We start from the raw sequence: 20,620 nt of genomic DNA, 5'->3' as shown, positions 1-20,620 counted from the left end.
ATTTTGAATCACAAAGCTCTAATCTCTGTGTTTCCAATAAATCCTTACAACCTCTAATTTAAACAAATAAGAGCTTTCCTTCCATAGGGAGCTGACTCATATCATCTTAATTAAGCAGCTTTGAATTAATGAAGAAATTTATAGAAAAGGAACAGAAATTCCAAAGAAGAAGCTCAGATTTAGGAAGGAATAGTCAAAGCACTCAAGAAGCTCCAATCAAATACAGAGCGTGAGGTACTCGCCCTGTATTTTACTGCTCCATACACATCTGAAACATCAGGAAGCATCACGAACAGCCAAAACACTCCAGAGGTTTTTATCCTGGGTCTGGGAATAACATTGCCCTTGCAAGCATTACTGCCAGAAATCAAATTTCAGCTAACCTTGGCTCAACTCAGAATTGTAAAAAAGATATGAAGCAGGTCACTGGTTAAAAATCTGTTTTCAGGGCCGGGAACGGTGGCTCACGCCTCTAATCCCAGCACTTTGGGAGGCCGAGACGGGCGGATTGCCTGAGGTCAGGAGTTCAAGATCAGCCTGACCAACATAGCAAAACCCCATCTCTACTAAAAATACAAAAACATTAGCCGGGCGTGGCGGCAGATGCCTGTAATCCCAGGTGCTCGTGATGCTGAGGCAGAAGAATCCCTTGAAACTGGGAGGCGGAGGTTGCAGTGAGCCGAGACCATGCCACTGAACACTAGCCTGGGCAACTAGAGCAAAACTCCGCCTCAAAACAAACAAACAAACAAAAAACCATTCTGTTTTCAGGATGGGCGCGGTAGCTCATACTTGTAATCCCAACACTTTGGGAGGCTGAGATGGGCGGATCACTTGAGGTCAGGCATTTGAGAACAGCCTGGCCAACATGGCGAAACGCTGTCTCTACTAAAAATACAAAAACTAGCCGGGCATCATGGCATGTGCCTTTAGTCCCAGCTACTCGGGAGGCTGAAGCAGGAGAATCACTTGAACCCAGGAGGCAGAGGTTGCAGTGAGCCGAGATTGTGCCACTGCACTCCAGCCTGGGAGACAGAGCGAGACTCCACCTCAAAAAAAAAAAAAAAAAAAAAAATCCATTTTCATTTACAGCCTAAGTCACCAGACGGTGGCTTTTGAATGGAGTTGTTAGACTAGATGATGATAGACGATGACAAAAGGAAAAATATGATAAATTTCTGTTACCAACATAAACCTAATTACAAATAAAATTAGACAATAACACAAAGCGGTAAATTACCATCTGACATCTTCTGTTCAGGACCCAACACCATGGTGGATACCTGAGTGGCTGAGTTCTTAGAATATGATTCTGGAAAGGAGAAAAGTGAGGGAGAAGAATTAGCAAGAACAAACGAACAAGTTCAGAACCAGCAGTTTGTTACTCTGAATGACTGAATCCTTACTATGAAAAGAGTAATTCTTCTACTGAATTAGGTAACCTTGAAAATAATTACAGTTTTCAGAACATGACTGACAGATATTTAACAAAAAAAGAAAAGTCTTAGTCAAGATTTTGCTGGCAAGACTTCAAAACCAAACTGAAGTGTTACAGTTCTTTTAGAATGTGTCTAGCAGGCTTTCTGGTTTTTGCTGTGAAACCCTTCACGGATGGCAGAGGGTGGTGGACGAATTGAACAGGAGGTATTTTAGTGAGACGGCAAATACCATTTTTTTTTTTTTTTTTGAGTCTTTTAGTCGGAGTCTTGCTCTGTCGCCCAGGCTGGAGTGCAGTGGTGCAATCTCAGCTCACTGCAACCTCTGCCTCCTGGGTTCAAGTGATTCTCCTGCCTCAGCCTCCCGAGTAGCTGGGAATACAGGTGCCCGCCACCACGCCCAGCTAATTTTTTGTATTTTTAGTAGAGACAGGGTTTCACTGTGTTAGCCAGGATGGTCTCGATCTGCTGACCTCATGATCCGCCAGCCTCGGCCTCCCATAGTGCTGGGATTATAGGCATGAGCCACCGCACCCGGCCAGGCAAATACTTTTTTTAGTAAAGCATCTACACAGAGGCTGCTAGGCAAGTAGCCATTCTCTGCCTTTGCCTCCAAATTATCCCAAGTGTCTGAAGGCAGACACATCTCCCCCTATTTTATGAGTTTTTTTTTTTTTTTCTTTTTTGAGACAGTCTCTGTTCTCCAGGCTGGAGTGCAGTGGCACAATCTCAGCTCGCTGCAACCTCCGCCTCCCGGGTTCAAGCGATTCCCCTGCCTCAGCCTCCAGAGTAGCTGAGATTACAGGCATGTGCCACCATGCCCGGCTAATTTTTGTTATTTTTAGTAGAGACAGGGTTTCGCCATGTTGGCCAGGCTGGTCTCAAAGTCCTGACCTCATGATCCGCCCACCTCAGCTTCCCAAAGTGCTGGGATTACAGGCATGAGCCACCACACCCAGCCTATTTTATGAGTTTTTAAGGACAGAGATCTGTAATTCTCTTTGGTCTAAAATATGTAATTTAAGCTCATGGTTCAATCTTCTAGAAAGGGTGGGAAAAAGCACCATACAAACATACTGGTAGTGGAGGGCCACTATTTGGCAGCCTCAAATCTTCCTAAGAAGTAAAGTCTACAGCCATAATGTTCTAGACCTCATTCCTCAACCCTCTGACAACTATAAGAAACTAGTCACCCGTGGCCCAGCCCCTCCCAAGCTCTCCAAGAGAGCTGAAGCACCAGCAGGATTAAGCATAGTGAGTGGGATGCCAGCCTTTGTCTACAGGTCCTGTACTAAGCAACCTGCAGTGGGGTGGGTGGAGTCAGGGGTGGGGTGGAAGTTCCAGATGTCCATCATCCTGTTAAGTTTAATTGGAGGGAGGATTTTAGCAAGCTCACTTGGGCACAGATCTATGGCATATTCTCTATTGAGCCTCACCAATAAGGCTATTTAAAAAAAAAAAAAAATGTTTCCATCTTCTTCTTATCTACTTCTCAGTTGATTTCAAATTTAGAAGGGGAAGGACAACATAATATTTATTGATAAGCCCCTCTTTGAATCCCAATAATAACTGTCCTACTGAAGAAGTGATGAAGCCTCACTTAATGATCTTTTACTGCTTAAATCTAGTCTTTTTTCCACCCTTGTCCCTTATATGTTGTTCCTACGTGAACAATCTTCTACTTGCTGTTTCGGGTTTTGGGTAATCTTTCTATCTACCAACATATTCTGTACTTATAGAATTACAGAATTCAGACAGAAAGGAGCTTTTCTTTTCTTTTTAGGTTTCATCTGTTTTCTGGGGCATATATACCACCACCTGCTAATTTGGAAAACATAATCCTTCCTCTCTAGAGTCACCAATGCCAAGTATTATATTACAACGGACAACTAGCCATGGCTCTCCTGTCAGGTTTTAAGCCACCAGATGACTAAACATCAGCCAACAGCCCCCAATAATACTGACTAAATTCAACCCCTCTTTCAGTCAATTACAATAGCACCTCACCTAAATGGGATTTAAATATTTGACCACTCAGAGTAGCAGTACTCACTTGGATTCCAATCACAGCACAACCCCTTCGTTCCCGGCAAAGCCTTTTTACTTTTGTTTTACATACAAGTCTAACAAACTAATGTTATCAGATTGTCTTAACCCACAATAAATTGGAAACCACAAATCAGATCTGGAACTATGCATAGCTCTTCCAGGAAAAGAGGAACTTGGCACACTGAGGAATCAAAAAAACTCAAATACATCAATTAGTCTTGGGCTATTTGGTATGAGGCAAACAGTCCTTCCTTATGCGTCAATCAGTTCTCAGAATATTACAAGTATAATAACTCCAGTTTCCAATTGTGGCCCTGATCAAAATGAGGTGAATGAATTAAATTGCCTTTTTTTTTTTTTTTTTTTTTTTTTGAGACAGAGTTTCACTCTTGTCACCTAGGCTGGAGTGCAATGGCACGATCTCGGCTCGCTACAACCTCTGCCTCCCAGGTTCAAGCGATTCTCCTAACTCAGCCTCCCAAGTAGCTGGGATTACAGGCACGTGCCACCACACCCAGCTAATTTTTCTATTTTTAGTAAAGATGGCGTTTTGCCATGTTGGCCAGGCTGGTCTCAAACTCCTGACCTCAGGTGATCCACGGCCTCCCAAAGTGCTGGGATTATACGCATGAGCCACTGCCCCTGGCCAAAAATTTTTCTTTTAATATGGAACATTTCACAGATTTGCATGTCATCTTTGTGCAGAGAGGCCATGCTAATCTTCTCTTGATTTGTTCCAATTTAGTATACGTGCTGCCGAAGCAAGCACCAAAATAGGCTTTTAAGTTATATTTTAAAAGCAAACAATTAAGGTAATAGTGTGATCTTCCCAAGATTGTAGTCTGCAAATATTTTGAGACAGAAATATTTCATGATAAAATTTTAAATAATTATTAGTGGTATTCTAAGTTCATTCCTATACCAAGTACATACAGAGCTGTTTAAATACAAAAAGTTTCGTCTCCTATCTGAAATCTCAAGAATGAATTATTTCAAGAAAGAAAACAAATTCAAGATTCCAGTCTCCAGCCTTTTCAACAGAGCTTTTAGTCAACAAACTACATGTTTCATTACAGTGCCTACAGAATAAAACTTGGGGCCAGACGCAGTGGCTCACGTCTCTAATCCCACCACTTTGGGAGGATGAAGTGGGCGGATCACCTGAGGTCAGAAATTCAAGACCAGCCTGGCCAACATGGGTGAAACCCCGTCTCTACTAAAAATACAAACATTAGCCGGGCGTGGTGGCAGGTACCTGTAATTCCAACTATTAGGGTGGCAGAAGCAGGAGAATCGTTTGAACCCAGGAGGTGGAGGTTGCAGTGAGCCGAGATCGTGCCACTGCACTCCAGCCTGGGTGACAGAGTAAAACTCCACCTCAAAAAAAATAAAATAAAATAAAAGAGGTCAGGCACGGTGGTTCACGCCTGTAATCTCATCACTTCGGGAGGCTGAGGCAGGCAGATCACCTGAGGTCAGGAGTTCGAGACCAGCCTGGCCAACACGGTGAAACCCCATCTCTACTAAAAATACAAAAGTCAGCCAGCGTGGTGGTGCATGCCTGTAATCCCAGCTACTCGGAAAGCTGAGGCAGGAGAATTGCTTGAACCCAGGAGGCAGAGGTTGCAGTAAGCCAATATTACACCACTGCACTCCAGCCTGGGCAACAGAGCAAGACTCCGTCTCATTAAAAAAAAAAAAATTAATAAAACTAGGGAGGGGCCGGGCGCAGTGGCTCACGCCTGTAATCCCAGCACTTTGGGAGGCTGAGGCAGGCAGATCACCTGAGGTCAGGAGTTCAAGACCAGCCTGACCAACATGGAGAAACCCCGCCTCTACTAAAAATACAAAATTAGCCAGGCATAGTGGTGCATGCCTGTAATCCCAGCTACTCAGGAGGCTGAGGCGGGAGAATCGCTTAAACCTGGGAGGTGGAGGCTGCAGTGAGCCGAGATTGCGCCATTGCACTCCAGCCTGGGCAACAGAGCAAGGCTCCATCTCATAAAAAATAAATAATTAAATAATTTTTAAAAAAATAGGGAGGGAATAGAAAGGGCCAGGCCAGTTATGCATAGCATTTAAGTCTCCACGAAAATGTATGACCCATATGGAAGCAGTAAGTCAATATTAAGACAGTTTTGCTCTCCAGGGCTGTAGCACCAGGTTGTTTCAGTTACTTCGGCACATTAAGGAAAAGATCCAGAGTTAGGACACAAGCAACTAGAATCAACCCAGCAATACTTTGATAGGCAACCATCACAATTACGATTAATACTGCTTTGATACTCTAGCTCACCCCTAACCATAAAGTGTCACCTTCTCTTAAACCCATTAAATTTCTTCCTATCGAATAGCAATTGACAGAAAAAAAAATGGCACTTATGGTTAAATGTAATATGAGTATTTTATCCAATTATCCTGCCTCAGCCTCCCTAGTAGCTGGAATTACAGGCAAATGCCACCACATCTGGCTAATTTTTGTATTTTTAGTAAAGATGGGGTTTCACTGTGTTGGCCAGGATGATCTCGATCTCCTGACCTCGTGATCTGCCCGCCTCAGCCTCCCAAAGTGCTGGGATTACAGGCGTGAGCCACCATGCCCAGCCTATTTTATCCCATTCTCTAACAAAAGTTGTAAGACTGGCTGGCTGTAGTGGCTCATGCCTGTAATCCTAACACTTTGGAAGGCCAAGGCAGGCAGATTGCTTAAGCTCAGGAGTTCAAGACCAGCCTGGGCAACATAGTGAAGCCCCATCTCTACAAAATATACAAAAATTAGCTAGGTGGAGGCCGGACATGGTGGCTCACACCTGTAATCCCAGCACTTTCAGAGGCTGAGGCAGGTGGATTACCTGAGGTCAGGAGTTCGAGACCAGCCTGGCCAATATGGTGAAACCCCATCTCTACTAATACAAAAATTAAAGCTAGGTGCAGTGGCTCACGCCTGTAACCCCAGCACTTTGGGAGGCTGAGGCGGGTGGATCATGAGGTCGAGAGCTCGAGACCAGCCTGGCTAACATGGTGAAACCCCATCTCTACTAAAGATACAAAAAATTAGCCGGCATAGTGGCGCATGCCCGTAATCCCAGCTACTCAGGAGGCTGAGGCAAGAGATTCACTGGAATCTGGGAGGCAGAGGTTGCAGTGGGTTGAGATCGCACCATTGCACTCCAACCTGGGTGGCAGGGCGAGACTCCGTCACAAAAAAAAAAAAAATTAGCTGGGTGTGGTAGTGAACACCTGTAATCCCAGCTACTGGGGAGGCTGAGACAGGAGAATCGCTTGAACCTGGGAGGCAGAGGTTGCAGTAAGTCGAGATCGTGTCACTGCACTCCAGCCTGGGTGATAAGAGCAAAACTCTGTCTCATAAAAAAACAAAAGGCCGGGCGCGGTGGCTCACGCTTGTAATCCCAGCACTTTGGGAGGCCGAGGCGGGCGGATCACAAGGTCAGGAGATCGAGACCACGGTGAAACCCCGTCTCTACTAAAAATACAAAAAAAAATTAGCCGGGCGTGGTGGCGGGCACCTGTAGTCCCAGCTACTCGGAGAGGCTGAGGCAGGAGAATGGCGTGAACCCAGGAGGCGGAGCTTGCAGTGAGCCGAGATCGCGCCACCGCACTCCAGCCTGGGCGACAGAGCGAGACTCCGTCTCAAAAAAAAAAAAAAAAAAAATTAGTTGGGTGTGGTGGTGGGTGTCTGTAGTCCCGGGAGGCTAAGGTGGGAGGATCACCTGAGTCTGGGAGGTCAAGGCTGCAGTGAGTGTTGATCAGGCCACTGCATTTCAGCCTGGGTGACAAAGCAAGACCCTGTCTCAAAAAAAAAAAAAATGTTGTAAGACTGTTTTACAAGATAAAAATGCTAACAAAATTTTATTTTCTGTCTAAAATTTCAAAAGTCTACATATTCTTTGATCTAGCAATTTTACTCCTAAAAATGTATTCTTTAAAAAAAAAAGCAAAAAGTACTCATCAAGGGAATATGTACAAGGATATTTCCCACAGCATTGTTTGTAGTATGAAAAGACTGTAAACAACCTTGATATTAGTAGGGGACTGGCTGAATAAACTGTGCACATTCATTGGACAGAATACCATGCAACCACCATAAATAAGACCATCTATCATGTATTGATAGGAAACAATCTCTAAACTATTACATGTTGTCAAGTCAAAAAACCAATTTCTTGAGCAGCATGCTATCATGTATGTAGCAAAAAGAAAAAAGAGAAAACACACACATGTACACATACAATCTCCAAAGGACACACCAAAAACTGGTAATAAAGGCCATCCCTGAGAGAAGGAAGGAGTAGGGGAGCCCAAATGAGGTCATGTGAAAGGAATACCTCTCGCTGAATATACACTGTATACCTGTCGCACAGAAAAAGAAGTTTTACCAGATACATGTATTATTTGCCTTATAAAAAATGTCAAGGTCATATAGATTCACTCAGCTTCTCAACAAACATTTTAGGGATGTTCAGTTGAACTCTCTGATAAAGCTTCTGCAATAGATAATCAGAAGTCTACAGCTGTCTAGTTGGCAGGTATTTATTGCCTTCAGCCTAACTTACTACTAGTTTGTCTTAGTGCCACCTAAATGCAAAATATTAAAAACCCCCTCTCAGGAAAGCATTCCTGAGTCCCTAATTTGGCTTAAGTGGCTCCTCCGTGTTCCCTCAAGGCACCCACTGCTTACCACTGTCATTACTCTTACCACATTTTCTTGAAATCATCCATTCCCTGGTACTACTCTTAACAAGTTTTCTGCAAGTTTGAAATTATATGAAAATTAAGTTATCCCCCAAAACACATACTAGCTATAGTAAATTATAATACCTAATTAACAGTAATTCTGTATATTCTCTTAGCATTTGTAAGAACTCTGGAAGAACAATTTGGATAGCCCAAACCTGTTTTAAAAACTGCCCCTGGCTGGGTGGGGTGGTTCACACCTGTAATTCCAGCACTTTGGGAAGCCGAGGTGGGTGGATCACTTGAGGTCAGGAGCTCGAGACCAGCCTGGCTAACATGACGAAACCCCGTCTCTACTAAAAATACAAAAATTAGCCGGGCGTGGTGGTGGGTGCCTGTAATCCTAGCTACTGGGAGGCTGAGGCAGGAGAAACACTTGAACCTGGGAAGTGGAGGTTGTAGTGAGCCGAGATCATGCCACTGCACTCCAGCCTAGGCAACAGAGCAAGACTCCATCTCAAAAAAAAACAAAAAAACAAAAAACTGCCCCTAAGAAAGTTTGAAATACTGAGTATTAATATATACAACTTCAACATTTTTTTTTTTTAATCTATGGTTAAAACAAAAGTTTGGGCCGAGTGCGGTGGCTCAAGCCTGTAATCCTAGCATTTTGGAAGGCCAAGGCGAGCAGAGTTCGATGTCGGCCTGGGCAACAGAACAAAACCCCATCCCTACAAAAAAAAAATACAAAAATCAGCTGGGTATGGTAGTGCGTGCTACTTGGGAGACTGAGGTGGGCAGACTGCTTGAGCCTGGGAGGTTGTGGCTGCAGTGACCCATGATCAGGGCACCCCAGCCTAGGCTACAGAGCAAGACCCTGTCTGCCATACATAAATAAATAAATAGATAGTTTGGGTTTGAAATCATTCGTTTTCATATAAAATTCCCCTATAGAGAATAAAGGTACTCAAAACCATTTCACTAGTCTTACAGCTGAAAAGGTCTCCCTAAAATCAATTGTAAGGTTTAGAGAGGAATGTTTTTAAATACAGTCCCTTAATTCTTTCCTCCTTTTTTGTGTCACCTTCCTCATCTCAATAAAATCAAAGACAACATTAAATAGGAAAAAACATTCATAGAAGCAGCCAGAAAGGTGTCTACATGGAAGTAATTGATGAAATAAATGCTAGCAAGAATGTGTTCAAGCTACATGGCAAAGCCACCTCTTCCTCTTGACACTGTTCAGTTCATTCTTCCTCAGGCACTGTTCAGTGCCAGAGACATGCTAGTGACAAAAGAGAAACTGCTAGGTGCACAGATCAAGGCTTAGCGACACCTCAAGTGTTTATTAGAGAATAACAAAGAATTCTGATTTTTTTTTTAAATTCTATTTGTCCTAAAGGTTTCTAGATTCTTCTAAAATTCTCTTTTCCCTAATGGTCTACTTCAAGGCCAAAGTACTTGACAGTTCTACTAAACCATTACTGTATTATTAACACAACACCTTGTTGTACCAGGCGCTCTTCATGAAGGTGGGCTCCTGCCATTTGGATGACTGACAGTCAGCAAAACTTTTTGAAATATTCTAGCAGCTCAAACAGAGCTAATTATTTTCTGAAGCCTATGTATTTTAATGAGGAAGGTTATTAATCACTTTTTTTAAATAAGAGATTATTACTCTTCCTCTATTTTTCTATTCTAGGTCATGAAGAAGCAGCATTTTCTGAGTCTATCAAAAATATCCATCCAATTAGGTTTTTTTTTTTTTTTTTTGAGATAGGGTCTTGCTCTGTCACCCAGGCTGGAGTGCAGTGGCGTGGTCTCAGCTCACTGTAGCTTCAACCTCCTGGGCTCAAGTGATCCTCCCGCCTCAGCCTCCCTAGCAGCTGGGACTAGAGGCGTGTGCCACGCCTTGCCAATTTTTGTATTTGTTGTGGAGACATGGTTTTACCATGTTGCCCAGGCTGGTCTTGAACTCCTGGGGTCAAAGGATCCATCCACCTCAGCCTTCCAAAGTGCTGGTATTACAGGTATGAGCTACCGTGCCCAGCCCAATTAGTTCTAAAACTCAATCTGCTCCCGTTCGAGGTGTGGGGAAAGAAAGAGCTTAGAATAGACATGTGAATTTCCAAATTGTTCTTGAAGGTGTAAAGTCTGGTATTGTTTTTTATTTTATTTTTTGAGACAGGGTCTTACGGAACAATTATTTACATATTTCTAGCCTCCCAGACTAGAATGCAGTTGCACAATCCCAGGCTCAAGTGATCCTCCCACCTCAGCCTCCCAAGTTCCCAAGTAGCTGAGACTACAGGCATGTACCACCACAGCTAGCTTTTTATTTTTTTGTAAAGGTGGGGTCTTGCTATGTTACCCAGGCTGGTCTCAAACTCCTGGGCTCAAGTGAGGTATTATTTTTTACATTGGAGTAAGTTTATCCTGTTTTTCTCTTATTAAAATGAATTTGATATAAAATGATACATAGAAAAAAAAAGTCAGGTTGAAGACTGATTATGTGTACTTCATGGTAAACAGTGAAAAGCCCCTGTGGTAAGTATTCGTTTTAGAAAAAGGTCTCAAAACTCTAATCCCCTCTACTCAAGTGGGTAATATTAGAATGTCTTTAACCAAAAGCCACACAAACACACTCAGTTTATAAAGTACAAACAGTGCTGCTATTATACAATGCGCTTAACATGAACCAGTCTCTCTCTCTCTCTCTGGCATAATGGCCACTGAGATACAGTCAGGCCTCTGTAACCCTGGGTTCCACATTTGTGGTTTCAAACAACTGCAGATCAAAAAGATTTGGGGGAAAAAAACGGTTGCTTGTGCCTGTACTGAACATACACACCATTTTTTTCTTGGTATTATTCCCTAAACAATACAGAACAATTATTTACATAGCAATTACATCGTATTAAGTATTACAGACCTAGCGCAGTTGCTCACACCTGTAATCCCAGCACTTTGGGAGGCTGAGTCAGCCCAGAAATTTGAGAGCAGCCTGGGTGACATAGTGAGACACTGTCTCTACAAAAAATTTAAGAATTAGCCATGTGTGATGGCCACACACCTGTAGTCCCAACTACTCAGAAGGCTAAGGTGGGAGGATCCCTTGAGAACAGGAAGTCAAAGCTGCAGCAAACCATGATTGCACCACTACACTCCAGCCTGGATGACAAAGCGAGACCCTGTCTAAAAGAAAAAGAGGGGGATTATAATTGATATAACTAATCTAGAGGTGATTTTAAGTATATGGGACGACGTGCATAGGTTAAATGCAAATACTACGCCATTTTATAGGGACTTAAGCGTCATCCCAGGATTTTGGTATGCATGTGAGTGAGGTCCTGGAACCAATCCCCTACAGATACCAAACCATACTTTGCATGCCCTAACAATAATCTCAAAATTGGAGACATCCTATTTAACTTACAAAACCACAATTTTGGGCCGGGTGCGGTGGCTCATGCCCATAATGCCAGCACTTTGGGAGGCTGAGGCAGGTGGATCATTTGATGTCAGGAGTTCAAGACTAGCCTTGCCAACATGGCGAAACCCCATCTCTACTAAAAATACAATAATTAGCCAGGCGGTAGTGGCACACGCCTGTAATCCCAGCTACTTGGGAGGCTGAGGCAGGAGAATCGCTTGAGCCTGGGAGGCAGAGGTTGCTGTGAGCTGAGATCACACCACTGCTCTCCAGTCTGGGTGACACAGTGAGACCCTGTCTCAAAAAAAAAAAGACAACCACAACTTCAACTCAACACCAAGTTCGCTGTTTCTCACCTGAACTGGACTTTTAAGTCTGTTTTGTAGTTGAATGAAAAACCTGACGTTGAGACCATCTTAAGATAAAGAAAAAAGAAAAAGAGAAAGTGGAGAAAATGTTAGGAAGCAAGAAGAGGAGGTGGGAGGACGATGTAGGGAGGAAGAGTACAGCTGATAATGAAACCAGCTGCCTGGGTGTCAAAAACGATAACAGTTGGGAGAAATGTGGCCAGCTGTCAAGGAGTACTTATCTTTTAAACAAAAATATCACACATCAACCAGAGACATCAGAATTAGAAGGGGCTGGTACCCATTAAATACAACTCTTCACCTTCTCCCATCAGCGCTCTTGAGGCTTAACCAGCTTCCAAATCTCCCTGAATGCTCGCAAGTCAGGGTCACTAAAGTCTTACTTCCAGTGACTATAGCTTCGTCTTTGTTCTTCTCAACTCTCAGTGTGAGCTTCCTCTGAACTTCCTCCTAACCAGAAGTTTACAGCAGTGTGTTTCCTTTTGGGGGACAAACCTGGCCTCCTGATCTGACACCTCTATCATGGAACACAATGCCAAGCTCTGTGAACAATTTCAAAGATCCCTTTCTATTGGAATAAGAAAATTCCCTATTAGACTGGCCATGGTGGCTCACATCTGTAATTAATCCCTTAGCACATTGGGAGGCTGAGGCGGGAAGATTGCGTGAGCCCAAAAGCTTGAGACCAGCCTGGGCAACATAGCAAGAAACCCAGTTTCCATTAAAAAAAAAAAAAATTAACTTTTTTCCAAAAAAAAAAAAAAAAAAAAAAAATCCCCTATTAAACCAGCCTATACCTACTTCTTGCCTCAGAAAATATGTTTTGCCCTCACATTTAAGTAGCTTTTCTCTGGCAAATATGAAGAATTTTCATTAGATTACATTCAACCCATTTTTCCTAATGATGGATATTGGCTCCCAAATGATGTAGATTGACCTTAACAACTTTAAGTAAATATTGTCCTTCAAGTTTCTTTTCCTAAAAGCAAAGAAAAATTAAGACAACATATACTGCAAGATTCTCCAGCCTTTAACAAGCCTCCTTCTGCTCTTTGAAACCTGGTAAAGTTTTAATAATTAACTTATAGCTTTCTTCTTTCATTTCCTAGGAGTTTTAACAGCTATCAGCTTAGTAGACATGAGACCAAAACAAACACAAACCTGATACAAAATGACTTATCGGCAATAAGCACCAAAACAAGACTAAAAACCCTAATTTGTTTCTTATGCCAAAAAATATAAATTACTTTAACCTGAAATTAAAAGTGGAAGAGAAGTTAGGCAATAAATATATTTTGGTCATTCCTGGCCAATTGTTTTATATTCCATTATGATTTCATTAAAATATACTTTATTATATACACGTCATTTTATTGTATCTAGAATATTCCTGATGATGCCTGGAAGGCTCTTCTTTGTGTCTCAAGGGGCCAATTAATGTAAATTGCTCCATAAATGTTTGTTAAATTATAAAAAGAATAAATGGCAAGGCTGGGCACAGTGGCTAATGCCTGTAATCCCAGCACTTTGGGAGGCCAAGGCAGGAGGACTGCTGGAACCTAGGAGTTCAAGACCAGCCTGGGCAATATAGTGAGAACTCAACTCTACAAAAAAATTAAAAACTAGCTGAGCATGGTGGCACAAGCCTGTAGTCCCAGCACCTCAGGAGGCTCTAGTGGGAGGATCGCTTCAGCCTGGAATGTGGAGGTTGCAGTGAACCAAGACTGAACCACTGCACTCCAGCCTGGGCAAGACAGCGAGACTCTGTCTCAAAAAAAATAAAAATAAAGAATAAATGGCAGCCAGTAAGTGAGACATGGTCTGCATCTTCTAATTCACCGTATTCTGCTCATTCAAATACCCCTACCTTTTTTCCCAGAATGTTTTACTCAAACTACAGAGCCTCAGAGAGACGATAATAATGACAATACTAGGGCAGCAGACTTCCCTTTCTGCCTCAAATACACTCAGTTCTTTAAAGGTGTCATTCCCATGCCTCTTAGGCAAAAACAGATTTCAAAGACATTGTCCTTTACTCTCACCAGGCCAACTTCCAACTTTAAATCCTAAAGTATTAAACTCGTTGGGCACGGTGGCTGGCCCCCGGGGGCTCAAGACAGCCTGGGTAACCTAGTGAGACTCCATCTCCACAAAAAAATTTTAAAAAATTAGGGGTGGCGGCATGCACTTGTACTCCCAGCTACTAGGGAGGCTACGGCAGGAGGATCACTTGAGCCTGGGAGGTCAACCCTGCAGTGAGCTGTGATCATACCGCTGCACTCCAACCTGGGTTACAGAGCCAGACCTTGTCTTGGGCCAGGGGGAGTCTTGAACTCTCTTATTCCAAAACTAAACAACTAAACTTACACCATCTGCACTTCAACTAAATTTGGCCAGCATGCAGCTGAAGTAAGCAGTTTTTTTCATAAACTTAAAGTTTCTCATTTTCTGACTAGTTTCTAATAATGCTATGTGTACAAATAGCAGCTTCCTTGAAGGGAAGAATTAGAAGACAAAGCAGTCTTCCACTGGAGTATCCCAGATAGCATCACGAGACTATGAGAGGGCTTTCTAAGGCCACAGGAAGGGCAGAAATCTGTCCGCAGACATTCGTAGGTAGGTGCATGGTGAGGAGGCAGAGAATAAACATGTCTTTGACTCAACAACACTCACCCAAATTCTTAGCACTGAAAGTCAAACAAGGAAGATCCGGCAGGGCGCGGTGGCTCACGCCATCCCAGCACTTTGGAAGGCTGATGCAGGTGGATCACTTGAGGTCAGGAGTTCCAGACCAGCCTGGCCAACATGGTGAAACCCCGTCACTACTAAAAATACAAAAAAAATTAGCCGGGCATCAAGAGGCTGAGGCAGGAGAATCGCTTGAACCCGGGAGGCAGAGGTTGCAGTGAGCCAAGATTGAGCCATTGCATTCCGGCCTGGACAACAACAGCGAAACTCCGAATCAAAAAAAGAAAGACAGAAAAGAAAGGAAAGAAAAGAAAGAAAGAAAAGAAAGAAAAGAAAAGAAAAGAAAAGAAAAGAAAAGAAAAGGGATCCTCCTTTGTAGATATAGTTCTCTAACCTTCACTGAGTCATAACTGAACCAAAGCTGCCTACTAGCTTTGTAGAGTAATCCAAGGGACCACTGCTGATTTCCTAACATTAGACTAAGATTAGATTCATAAGAAGCTTCCCCATTCCTTAAGAAGAAGTGCTGCCAGGCTACCCAGAAATTCCCCTCCCGAGTCCCACTGCCATTCCGGAAACATGAGAAACCAAGTATGCTGCAATCATGGCCTTTTTAGTACTGGCTCCAAAATAAACTGCGTGGGCCAAGCAAGACTGTCAATGAAATACTGTCCAATGAAAAAATAAACAGCCGACGGCTTCAGGTTTCATTTACCCAACACAGGTATCACAATAAATGACCTAGTATAATGATAGTTTCCAACCGTATTTAATAAAACAAACACGCAGCAGAAATCCTCTAGTCACATATAACTACACTATACCCTCAGATCAAAGTTAATGATGTCAATGGAAAGTATAGGCCGGAGGGTTCACTGGTGACAGGTCATGAGACTCTGAGCAAAGAATAAGTAATAAGGTTAGAATTCTTTAGAAGTGTTAAGGGGAAAGAAGGTAACAACAACAAAAACTCCACATCAAGAGTTCTAAGTACTTTGTTGTTTATTAACTAATTTCATACCAACAACCCTGTAAGATTGATATTATCAATCCCCATTTTAAGTACGTGGAACAAAAGAACAAAGAGGCAAACAACTTGCTCAAAGATTTACAAAGCCAAGAAATTATGCGACCTGGTGGGACTTCGGGTTCCAGAAGTCAACGTAAACATAGCTTCTCCAGTTTTCACCAACAGTCACTAAAATTGAGGCCAGCAAGTTTTTAGAAGCCTACCTCCCCTTGCAAACTCTCCTTCCATATAATTTTTGCTTTTCCAAGAGATGTCACATTTAAGCGGTAGCTTTAAAAGTGGAGACATGAAACGAACAGCTGGGAGAGCCATCCAGCCCACTTACCTATGTGCAATATCCCCCTGCAGAAAAACCCTGCTCATTGGAGCCTGGAATCCAGAGGGTCCCTGAGAGCTGCACTAACAGCCTTAAAACCAATCTACGCACAACTACTGAGCCGCCTGTGCAGGCTATTCACACAGAAGGCGCTCCCTGGAAGTCGGTTAGGCTATAATTAGTCTTTTGTTGAAGCAGGGCGGCGGGAGGCCCCGGAGAGCAGCCCGGCCCCAGGCGGCGCCCACAAGGAGGCCACGAGAGACCTTGCCCTGTGCCCGTCGGCCTCTTTCGCGGCGTCGAAGCAGGTCAGCGCACCCCAACCACGGGCCCGGCGCGCCCTGCGGTGCAGCTGGGAGTTGGGCCATGCGTCCTAGGCCGCGGCGGGGAAGGGGCGAGACCCCCGCGACCTCCGGCGTTCCCTCCCTGCCCCCATCTTTGGGTCTTTATCTGAATGGCGCGACTCCATCAGTCCTGGACTCTGGGCCTGAGGCCCTCCCTGCCCACACCTCCCCTCACAGCCCCCGCACAGCGAGCCGGTGTCGCATCCTAGCCCCAGAGCCGGACCCCCGACACAGGCCCTCGAGCCGCCCCGCGCCCCTCCCTGCCAGCGAGCGGAATACCGTGACCCCTGACCTTGCCTTCCCCTCACCTTACCAGCTCCGCAACCACCTGACACGCCGCCCCCGCGCCGACGGCTCCATATTCCGGGAGCCAGCGCCAAGCTGGCCAACGCCCTCCCCTCCCCGCGATTGGCCGACAGGACGGCAGCCGCACATCCCTATTGGCTGGAGTCCCCGCAGCGGCCGGGATGCGTGGCCCGCCGACGAAGGACCGAGGCTCCGCCCACGCGGAGTCTGCATGCGGCGGCCCCTGGGGTTCCCGGCGGGAGCTGCATGCTGCATAGTTGCTGCTTGCGCTGGCCAGACCCACACAGCCCCTGGACTGGGGAGCTCCCGTCCGCTAGCAGTCTGGGGACAGATAAGATTGCTGCCCTAGTTCGCCGTGGCGCCACGTTAGGTACTGACAATCAAGCTACGAGGTATAGCTCTATCCTGTAAAGGGTAGCCAGGCCAGGCGCGGAGGCTCACACTTGTAATGCCCAGCACTTTGAGAGACCGACGCGGGAGGATCACTTGAGTCCAGGAGTTCGAGACCAGTCTGGGCAACATAGACCCGGTCGCTACAAAAAATTTTAAAATTAGCCAGGCAAAGGCCGGGCGCGGTGGCTCACGCCTGTACTCCCAGCACTTTGGAAGGCCCAGGCGGGCGGATCACCTGAGGTCGGGAGTTTGAGACCAGCCTGACCAACATGGAGAAACCCCGTCTCTACTAAAAATACAAAATTATCCGGGCGTGGTGGCGCATGCCTGTAATCCCAGCTACTCGGGAGGCTGAGGCAGGAGAATCGCTTGAACCCGGGAGGCGGAGGTGCGGTGAGCCAAGATCGCGCCATTGCACTCCAGCCTTGGAAACGAGAGCGAAAACTCCGTCTCAAAAAAAGAAAAAAAAAATTAGCCAGGCATCACGGCGCCCGCCTGTGGTCCCAACTACTCGGGGGCTGAGGTGGGAGGATCACTTGGGCCTGGGAGGTGGAGGCTGCGGTGAGACAAGATCGTGCCACTGCACTCCAGCCTGGGTGACAGAGCAAAACCCTGTCTTAAAAAAAAGGATAGCCACCTGGCAGGTACATTTCCTCGCGCCCCCAGAGCCACATCATAGTATCTGCTGCCCCACCAAGAGCATCCCATACCTGGGAGGAACCGCGAAACATCAGCTAGTGCAGCCAGTTCGACCGCCTCAGGTGTCCTCCCAAGCCTCCGTAGTGAATTGTTTTCCTCCTTCTCGCCCAGCTGCCTCGATTCTCCCCAGACTTTATCCTACCTACCCAAAAGCAATCCCACTGTATCGCCAGTTTCAGCCTCATACTGTATCTTTTTGCTCTGAAGATGAGACTGCCAGACTGGTGAAGAGGGAATAAATGGCCTAACAAATTACCGTAATTTTCTACAATGTCGTTTACAGCCACCAAAAACATTAGATCCTCCCGCCACCCTCACTCCCCAACCCCTCGCACTGCTTACAGCATTAAAGGTAATCGAGCTTCTTTATTCACGTAAAAACAGCTAGGAGAAAATTTCATTAGTAAGAGAGACCGAGAAATGAAGAAAGGAGTGTGAACTGCAAAGAGAAAAATCCAAATAAAGTGCAAAGTAAAAACAAACTCGGGGACCAAAAAAAAGGTGGGGGAGCTTGACTTCCTGGAGCAGGTTGGTTTTCATACAGAATTTCTCCTAGAGAAAAAAGAAAATGCACAAATTAGTTCTGAGATTCTTGCTACAGTACATCTGTGGAGTTTCAGAAAGGTTTGATGAAGTTCCTCCAGACCAGAACCTTTCCTTTGGGAATTTCTATTATAACTAGAAAATAAAATTGCTAGAGCTGTACTTGTCACCCTTTCAGGTCTGCTCAGCTGGGCAGCTTCCCTGGGCTACTTACTTAGCTCACAGTGTGGAGCTGCCTCCGTCTTAAGCTGCTTCTTCCTCATGGTGCAGAACTAGTTTGACTTTCCCAATGCCAGCTCCTGCCTCTATATATGAAGACAAGTGCGCCTCCCTCAGTTAGATAAAGGGCACTTTTGGGTGCTCTAAGCAACACAGCTTTCTAAAGACGGGCAAGGAATTTCAAGAGGCAAACCACGCCCTCCAAAGCCTAATCAGATTTCATCTTTGACCTGTCGTGAAAAGAGAAGCATTATATATCTGCCACTCCTAGATATTAATTAACAATTTATTGAGTTCAAAAACTTTTATCCTAAGATTTCATCTCTATACCATTTGGCAGGAGCAAGAGCAGGGGGCAAGCCTGTGAGTGCCAGTGGTTGAAAGGGGTGGAGTAAGAAATTGCTTCCCTTCTCTGCTCCTCTTGGAGTGCAGCTGGTTCAGGCTCCACAGGTGCACTAGGACTCTGCTCCTCTGAGATGTGAGGTGAAACCATTAACCCCAAGCCTGACAGTGCACTTGTATTTTCCATATAGGTACGTGCAGCACTGATGCAATTATGAGGAGTCTCAGAGCGTGGGTGGAAATGCTGCCTGCTCTATTATCCCTCGGGATCTAAAGGACCCGCTGGCTTCAGCCTGGTCAATCAGTGATCCACGAGCAGACATCAGAGCCACGCAAACTCTGGACTTGGTGCCTGATGGAAAGGAAAAAAACCCAGAGACTACAAGAGAGAAGTCCAGGGCAAGCCTAGAATTTCTCGATCTGGGAGGAGGGGAGCTGAAAGAATGGGGAAATTTTGCCTCAGGGAAATAACTTAGATGACAAAGCTGCATAGGAGAAGCATTGGGGTGGCATAAAATACAGGAGAGAAGAAAACAGCTGCTGCTTTCAGGTAGCAGGCAGTTTTCAAGAAAATCTGCTTAGTACCATAAAAACATAATAGCTTAGAATGGAAAAGAAAGAAAAGCAGTAATCGATTCAAATAAGTCAAGGCAGGCTTCCAGCAAGTGGCTCTGGTTCCTACCTAGAACAACCATTGAGTCAGGAGAAAGAATTATGGATCTCCTGCCCAGGGACCCAGATGAAAGATCTCTTTGCTTCAGGGCTCTCTTAATCACGAAAGTCAAATAACTACAACTTGACCTGTCTCCTGTCCTTGTTCTACATCAGGTAACTTCCCCAAGGCAAAGCTGTCTCTGCAGATTGGGCTGGGGGCCAATTTGTTCCACTTGAAGGGAAAATAGAAGCACCTGTAAAATCACCCAAGAACTAAAGTCTTGGAAGGAAAAGGCCTATTTGAGTTTAGGAATTCTTACCCTGGGCAACATAGGGAGACCCCCTCTCTACAAAAAATTTAAAAATTAGCTGGGTGTAGTGGAACGTGCCTGTGGAACATCCCAGCTTCTTAGGAGGCTGAGGTGGGAGGATCATTTGAGCCCAGGAGGTCAAGGTTGCAGTGTGTCGTGATCACACCAGAGCACTCCAGCCTCTGCAACAGGGCAAGACCCTGTCTCAAAAAAGTGGGAGTGGAGAAGGGACAAAGAAATTTATAACTGTTATGAGTGTCAGGTTTAGACTACGCCAAAGGTCATATTGAGGTCCGGAGGTAGTGGGTGGATGAGCAGAAAGAACACTTGGGGAGCTGTAGACAGATGAAAGATGATTTTATTCAGCAGCAGCTCTCATCAACAGCTTTCTCACACTGTCTGCCCTATCTCGGCTGCTTAGTCCGGCTCCCACACACAGTTGTGTGCCCCCTGCCTTCCGGGTCAGCAGCTTAACTCTCTGAGCATGAGCAAGCTGAGCTGTGTCCTGGCTCCTCTCTGTCCATCTGAAAAAACACACTCCATTTTTGCCTTTCTGGTCCCCAATTTATACTTAAGAGTAACTGACAACATTAATTGAATTTTTATTGTGTACCAAACGCTATATTTAACACTTCACAAGCATTAATCCTCATAGTAGGCTGGCACAAAAATTCACGCCTGCAATCCCAGCACTTTGGGAGGCCGAGGCAGGCAGATCACTTCAGGCCAGGAGTTTGAGAACAGCCTGGGCAACATAGCGAAACCATGTCTCTACCAAAAAAAATCCTCATAATAAA

General features: G+C 44.9%; 1 protein-coding gene and 2 non-coding genes across 15 annotated transcripts in view; 1 reads left to right on the top strand and 2 right to left on the bottom strand.

Annotated features, from left to right (window-relative positions):
* SLC11A2 (solute carrier family 11 member 2) overlaps window positions 1-20,620 on the bottom strand; it is a 71,871-nt gene that overhangs the window by 30,027 nt on the left and 21,224 nt on the right. For 5 of the 13 annotated variants that reach the window (XR_009211684.1, XR_009211683.1, XM_058433641.1 and 2 more), the window contains exon 2: window positions 1,241-1,312. Coding sequence is in view for 10 of the 13 variants with exons in the window: in XM_058433641.1 (XP_058289624.1) it covers window positions 1,241-1,312 (72 nt within the window). In the remaining 3 variants the exon portion in view is untranslated. The other 8 variants (XR_004246245.2, XM_032144420.2, XM_058433645.1 and 5 more) reach the window with 6 other exon arrangements.
* Window positions 1,545-1,606, top strand: LOC116462161 (U7 small nuclear RNA). The gene has a single exon (XR_004246259.1). It is a non-coding gene; the product is annotated as a U7 small nuclear RNA (small nuclear RNA).
* LOC116462217 (U6 spliceosomal RNA) lies at window positions 4,146-4,254 on the bottom strand. Its single transcript, XR_004246304.1, has one exon. It is a non-coding gene; the product is annotated as a U6 spliceosomal RNA (small nuclear RNA).

The sequence above is a fragment of the Hylobates moloch genome, unplaced genomic scaffold (genome assembly GCF_009828535.3).
Source record: "Hylobates moloch isolate HMO894 unplaced genomic scaffold, HMol_V3 SCAFFOLD_22, whole genome shotgun sequence".
Classification (NCBI taxonomy): Eukaryota; Metazoa; Chordata; class Mammalia; order Primates; family Hylobatidae; genus Hylobates; species Hylobates moloch.
Note: the sequence above shows the minus strand (reverse complement) of the source record. Positions and strands in the feature narration are given on the sequence as shown.